Here is a 7,500-nt window from a genome sequence, read left to right on the forward strand (position 1 = left end):
ACACACACACATACACACACACACACACACACACACACACACACACACTGAACTGGTTCAGTTCAGTCAGACGTCTGTGCGGATCAGATGCCGCTGCTAACTTTAACCGCTGAACACCAGCTGCTCTCGTCCGTCCACACACACACACACACACACACACACACACAGATAGACACACTCTCTCTCTCTCACACACACACACACACATACACACACACACACACACTCACACTAACGTTTGTTCTGTGCTGAACAGTTTGTCTGTTAACATCATCAGACACGTTTTTGTCCTGACCCTCCACTGGTCAATATAAAGTGTGTGTGTCTGTGTGTCTCTGTGTATGTGTGTCTGTGTGTGTGTGTCTGTGTGTATGTGTGTGTGTGTGTGTGTGTGTGTGTGTGTGTGTCTGTCTGTGTGTGTGTGTCTGTGTCTGTGTGTCTCTGTGTATGTGTATGTGTGTCTGTGTGTGCGTGCGTGCATGCGTGTGTGTGTGTGTGTGTGTGTGCGTGCGTGCATGCGTGTGTGTGTGTGTGTGTGTGTGTGTCTGTGTGTGCGTGCGTGCATGCGTGTGTGTGTGTGTGTGTGTGTGTGTGTATTGCTGCACTTATAAGGGTCAGATGGGTTCACTAATACAGAGAACCGGTCGAGATGAAGAGCAGGAACTCTGATGTCCAGAATAATGCCTTACCAGCACACACCAGTTCTGGACCTCGACACCAGTGACCGGCCCTGCAGAACAGCGAGTGTGTAGAGTCCTGCAGAACAGCGAGTGTGTAGAGTCCTGCAGAACAGCGAGTGTGTAGAGTCCTGCACACGCTTCAGCGCCGGCGTTCAGGAAGTGACACGAACACACTTCCTGTCACACAGGTGTCCTCTGAAGAGAAACAAACACAACAACATCTCAAATAAACCACTCATCCAGATCTGAGCACGGGCCCTCAGGGGCCGAAGCTGCTAAATACAGACATAAATCAAACTAAAACAACCAAACCTAACTAAATTAAATCAAATAAAAAAAGTTTAAATAAATAAATGCACTTATAATGTATAAAACAAATCTAAATAATGCACATGCAGCTCAGAGGAATACAGCGGGTAGAAAATAACTTAATGCAACATTACAGAAAATAAACATTTTCCAATTACTATTTAGGGAATTTAGACTAAATAAATGTGGTCTTTTACAAGTACATATTCCGCTGTTTATGAGCACGGGCACATCTGGCTCCTCGAAGCTCTGAGAGAACAAGATTAAACCCTCCATCGTCTGTCAGAAACATCTGATATCAATATCAAAGGCTCAAATGCAGTCCATCCTCTCAACTGTATATTCGGAGAAACTGCACATAAAACAGCGAGACTTCATTATGAAACATGTTCCTCTTCTCCATCAGAGGCTCATAACACACACATGTCGCGTGTAAATATCAACATGACGAGCTGTCAATCACCTTCACGAGGAAACAGCGCTGATCAATAGAGCTTTCACACTAAATACAGTCTTCTTGCATTAGCACCACACTCCTGTCAGATGCACACCGATCTCTTACAGACAGACGTCCACATGACAGCCATTATTAGCAATTTAATGTTGTAAAGAATCACTTTTAAGACCGGTTTCTGAAACCGCTACAGTTAGCATTAGCATTAGCGCTCCGCTCGCATTCTTAACGTTTATATTCCAGCACAGACAAACAGAACAAAACAAACACGAACACCGTCAAACACCCGCATAAAAGCACGCTTCGTGGCGCTTACAGTTACAATCTGTCATTGTGCTCGTGCGGGTGTTGTTGAGGCCTGTTAGCATCAGTGCTATCATGCTAACCGCTGCTCCACCTCATAAATGGCGCGACGCTCGCGCGCACTCTCTCTCACTGATCATCATCATCATCATCATCATCATGTCAACCTTACCGCACACATGAGCTCAAAACAGGCCGCTCAGTCTGTGTTTAGTCGTGTGTGTGTGTGTGTGTGTGTGTGTGTGTGTGTGTGTGAGCAGCCATTTTGCTCCGCAAACACTCAAAAAACCGGTCCATAGGAGCGGATAAACGTGTCAGACGCGCGCATTTCTCAGTGTGTCTCGCGCGTGAGCGCATGTTTGTTTGTTGTTGTTTTTAGCTCATGTTTGCAGCAGTGTCTCTTAACCATGAGAAACACACGTCACTCATCGCTCACCCGCGGCGCGCTCCTGCAGTCCGTCAGTGTGTTTCGCGGGGTTCACGCGCGTCCGCTGCTTCTATCGCTCGTTATTCCTGTGTCACCGGGCTAGCCCAGTCCATCACACAACTCACTCACTCACCCACCCAACACTAACTGATTCGGTGTGGATGATTTTAATGCTCAACTGATACTCGGTTCTTCTAGAATGCCGCGCGGACCCTCAGCGCCCGCGGCCGCGTCTCAAAGCCTCAGAGTAGTGTGTTGCCTACCTAGACAACACCACTGAGACTCGCGGCCAGGATTCCGGGGCTGCTGGTGTGAATGTTTACCTGAGTTTTGATCAGACAGTGTGTGTGTGTGTGTGTGTGTTGTTCTGTTATTCCAGCAGGAGGCGTCAGTGAGTGACAGCGCGAGCACAAGACCCGGAAGACGATGACGTCATCACACTGTCACGTGTCTTAACGTGAGCTTCACCATCAGATGATTTTTGCTTGAAAAACATTCGAAAGAAGTTGCTCTATATTTCCATAATAATAATAAAGAAGCCCAACTCTGTCTGTCTGTGTTATTAAACCAACTGAAACCGCTTTCATACTTTGCATTATAAAACATCAGATATCTGACTTCACACTCACACACACACTCAGTTAGGGCTGTATATATAGATGTGTTCCTGGATGCAGTTGTGTGTGAGACACCACGTGATGAACTGTGTGGAACAGCACCATCTGCTGGAGAAATATGAGCATATTAAATGTGCTATATCAATAAATAAAAGTTTAAGTTTTAAATCATCATCACTGACAAAAACAACATGCATGACCTGTTTTCAAAAGCAATTTACTTCTTCAACACATGAAAGGAAATAGATTAAAAAAACATATCGGAGAGCAGTTTTGTCCTTTGCAGAGGAGTTTACACAGGGCAATATGAAATGAAGAGTTCACACAGTCTGTTCAGTTGTTTATACACACACTACTTCATTTCAACCGCAAAAGGAACGCACCATTGAAACATTTACACACATTAAAATCCTCTCGGTTTTTCTCAGGAGTAAAACAATAATACTCTTTTAAGACAGCACATTTTCTGAAAGGATCCATCTAGGAATGAATATTTTCCACCCCGTTTCCGCACAAAAAATCAAATCCAGGACATTTACAAACACGTCACTAACACAGGGAATGAGGGAAGTGTCCGTTCGGATTCGGGAGAGACACGGACACATCGAGGAAGAGGAGCAACCGAGGAAGAGCTGCCCTTGTGCAAACCTACTGTAAACAGAGGGGTGTGTGTGTGTGTGTGTGTGTGTGTGTGTGTGAGCTGTGCTTGTACACCGTCAGTGGGTGGAGTCACGAAGCCACGCCCACAGGTAAGGATTGATTGACAGACTGTGCTCATCATTGCTCAGAGACGCCGTCTCGTACATTTAAAAAGAAAACAGTATAAAATGTCATCAACCCCCTCGGTATTAGTACAGGACCATATCTATGACTTATATATTCATATTTATAGATATTTATATATGTATAGATATATACAACACTCCGCACTGGTAGTCCGTGGCGTGTGTGTGTGTGTGTGTGTGTGGCTAGTACACCCAGGACACGGGCACCCACTGCGCAGTGCTGCACACCAGGTCGATGGCCTCCTCCAGCATGCGGATGGTGTCGTCGATCTCGTTATTGATGACCGTCTGATCGAAGTAATGAGCGTATGAGCGCTGGAGCGCCTCGGACTCCTTCTGGAGCCGCTGGAGAGACTCGTCCTGAGGAGCACACACACACACACAGCACTGAGTACACACATCACTGGAGGAGCACACACACACACACAGCACTGAGTACACACATCACTGGAGGAGCACACACACACACACACACACAGCACTGAGTACACACATCACTGGAGGAGCACACACACACACACACAGCACTGAGTACACACATCACTGGAGGAGCACACACACACACACACACACAGCACTGAGTACACACATCACTGGAGGAGCACACACACACACACACAGCACTGAGTACACACATCACTGGAGGAGCACACACACACACACACAGCACTGAGTACACACATCACTGGAGGAGCACACACACACACACAGCACTGAGTACACACATCACTGGAGGAGCACACACACACACACACACACAGCACTGAGTACACACATCACTGGAGGAGCACACACACACACACACAGCACTGAGTACACACATCACTGGAGGAGCACACACACACACACACACACACAGCACTGAGTACACACATCACTGGAGGAGCACACACACACACACACACACACAGCACTGAGTACACACATCACTGGAGGAGCACACACACACACACAGCACTGAGTACACACATCACTGGAGGAGCACACACACACACACACACAGCACTGAGTACACACATCACTGGAGGAGCACACACACACACACAGCACTGAGTACACACATCACTGGAGGAGCACACACACACACACAGCACTGAGTACACACATCACTGGAGGAGCACACACACACACACACACACACAGCACTGAGTACACACATCACTGGAGGAGCACACACACACACACAGCACTGAGTACACACATCACTGGAGGAGCACACACACACACACACAGCACTGAGTACACACATCACTGGAGGAGCACACACACACACACAGCACTGAGTACACACATCACTGGAGGAGCACACACACACACACAGCACTGAGTACACACATCACTGGAGGAGCACACACACACACACACACACACAGCACTGAGTACACACATCACTGGAGGAGCACACGCACACACACACACAGCACTGAGTACACACATCACTGGAGGAGCACACGCACACACACACACACACACAGCACTGAGTACACACATCACTGGAGGAGCACACACACACACACAGCACTGAGTACACACATCACTGGAGGAGCACACGCACACACACACACACACACAGCACTGAGTACACACATCACTGGAGGAGCACACACACACACACAGCACTGAGTACACACATCACTGGAGGAGCACACGCACACACACACACACACACAGCACTGAGTACACACATCACTGGAGGAGCACACACACACACACAGCACTGAGTACACACATCACTGGAGGAGCACACACACACACACACAGCACTGAGTACACACATCACTGGAGGAGCACACACACACACACAGCACTGAGTACACACATCACTGGAGGAGCACACACACACACACACAGCACTGAGTACACACATCACTGGAGGAGCACACACACACACACACACACAGCACTGAGTACACACATCACTGGAGGAGCACACACACACACACACAGCACTGAGTACACACATCACTGGAGGAGCACACACACACACACACACACAGCACTGAGTACACACATCACTGGAGGAGCACACGCACACACACACACACACACAGCACTGAGTACACACATCACTGGAGGAGCACACACACACACACAGCACTGAGTACACACATCACTGGAGGAGCACACACACACACACAGCACTGAGTACACACATCACTGGAGGAGCACACACACACACACACACACACACACACACACACACACAGCACTGAGTACACACATCACTGGAGGAGCACACACACACACACAGCACTGAGTACACACATCACTGGAGGAGCACACACACACACACACACACAGCACTGAGTACACACATCACTGGAGGAGCACACACACACACACACACACAGCACTGAGTACACACATCACTGGAGGAGCACACGCACACACACACACACACACAGCACTGAGTACACACATCACTGGAGGAGCACACACACACACACAGCACTGAGTACACACATCACTGGAGGAGCACACACACACACACAGCACTGAGTACACACATCACTGGAGGAGCACACACACACACACACACAGCACTGAGTACACACATCACTGGAGGAGCACACACACACACACACACACAGCACTGAGTACACACATCACTGGAGGAGCACACACACACACACACACACACACACACACACACACACAGCACTGAGTACACACATCACTGGAGGAGCACGCACACACACACACACACACACACACACACACACACACACAGCACTGAGTACACACATCACTGGAGGAGCACACGCACACACACACACACACACAGCACTGAGTACACACATCACTGGAGGAGCACACACACACACACAGCACTGAGTACACACATCACTGGAGGAGCACACACACACACACAGCACTGAGTACACACATCACTGGAGGAGCACACACACACACACACACAGCACTGAGTACACACATCACTGGAGGAGCACACACACACACACACACACAGCACTGAGTACACACATCACTGGAGGAGCACACACACACACACACACACACACACACACACACACACAGCACTGAGTACACACATCACTGGAGGAGCACGCACACACACACACACACACACACACACACACACACACACAGCACTGAGTACACACATTACTGGAGGAGCACACACACACACACACACACACACACACACACACACAGCACTGAGTACACACATTACTGGAGGAGCACACACACACACACAACACTGATCACTAAACAATCACACTTCTAGAGATCGACCGATAACTGATATACAGAACCGATATTTATTTATTGTCTCTTTGAGAGTTGTAACAACAGCACTGTATTAAAGGGATAGTTCACCCAAAAATGAAAATTCTGTCAGTAATTACTCACCCTCATGTTGTTCCAACCCCGTAAGACCTTCGTTCATCTTCGGAACATAAATTAAGATATTTTTGATGAAATCTGAGTGCTGGATCACTCCTCCATAGGCTTCTAAGGGACTGAAACTTGCTGGCCCAGAAAATGTATTAAAGACATTGTTAATATAGTCCAAGTGACTCCAGTGGCTCAATCTTAAGTTTATCAAGCGACGAGAATACTTTTTGTGCGCAAAAACAAACAAAAATAACGACTTTATTCCACTTTTCATTTCCTTCTCTCTGGGCCTCGGGTCTTTTCACATAGTGTTTAAGCGTAGCGCGTCTGTGTTGCACATCACCACGTAGGCTCACTATTGGCCGAAGCTGGTCATGTGTGTGATGCGTGATGACGTGCAACACAGACGCGCAGCGCAAAAACACTACGAGGCCCAGAGAGAAGGATATGAATAGTGGAATAAAGTCGTTATTTTTGTTTGTTTTTGCGCACAAAAAGTATTCTCGTCGCTTGATATACTTAAGATTGAGCCACTGGAGTCACTTGGACTATATTAACGATCTCT

General features: G+C 47.8%; 2 protein-coding genes across 23 annotated transcripts in view; both read right to left on the reverse strand.

Annotated features, from left to right (window-relative positions):
• The window catches only part of LOC307165461 (ubiquitin carboxyl-terminal hydrolase 9X-like), a 56,718-nt gene extending 54,160 nt beyond the window's left edge, over positions 1-2,558 (reverse strand). For 3 of the 9 annotated variants that reach the window (XM_079883077.1, XM_079883078.1, XM_079883076.1), the window contains exons 1-2: positions 2,183-2,542; positions 690-875 (exon numbers count right to left, since the gene is read on the reverse strand). The gene's annotated coding sequence lies outside the window, so the exon portion shown is untranslated. Of the gene's footprint in view, positions 1-689; positions 876-1,759; positions 1,887-2,182 lie in introns of those variants that run through there. The other 6 variants (XM_079883075.1, XM_079883071.1, XM_079883073.1 and 3 more) reach the window with 5 other exon arrangements.
• A 437-nt stretch (positions 2,559-2,995) lies between these two features.
• The window catches only part of caskb (calcium/calmodulin-dependent serine protein kinase b), a 74,605-nt gene continuing 70,100 nt past the window's right edge, over positions 2,996-7,500 (reverse strand). For all 14 annotated transcript variants that reach the window (XM_079883088.1, XM_079883082.1, XM_079883089.1 and 11 more), the window contains one exon: positions 2,996-3,935. In XM_079883088.1, the coding sequence (XP_079739214.1) occupies positions 3,759-3,935 (177 nt within the window). In that variant the 3' untranslated portion in view covers positions 2,996-3,758. The remainder of the gene's footprint in view (positions 3,936-7,500) is intronic.

The sequence above is a fragment of the Squalius cephalus genome (genome assembly GCF_949319135.1).
Source record: "Squalius cephalus genome assembly, chromosome: 10".
NCBI classification, from domain to species: domain Eukaryota; kingdom Metazoa; phylum Chordata; class Actinopteri; order Cypriniformes; family Leuciscidae; genus Squalius; species Squalius cephalus.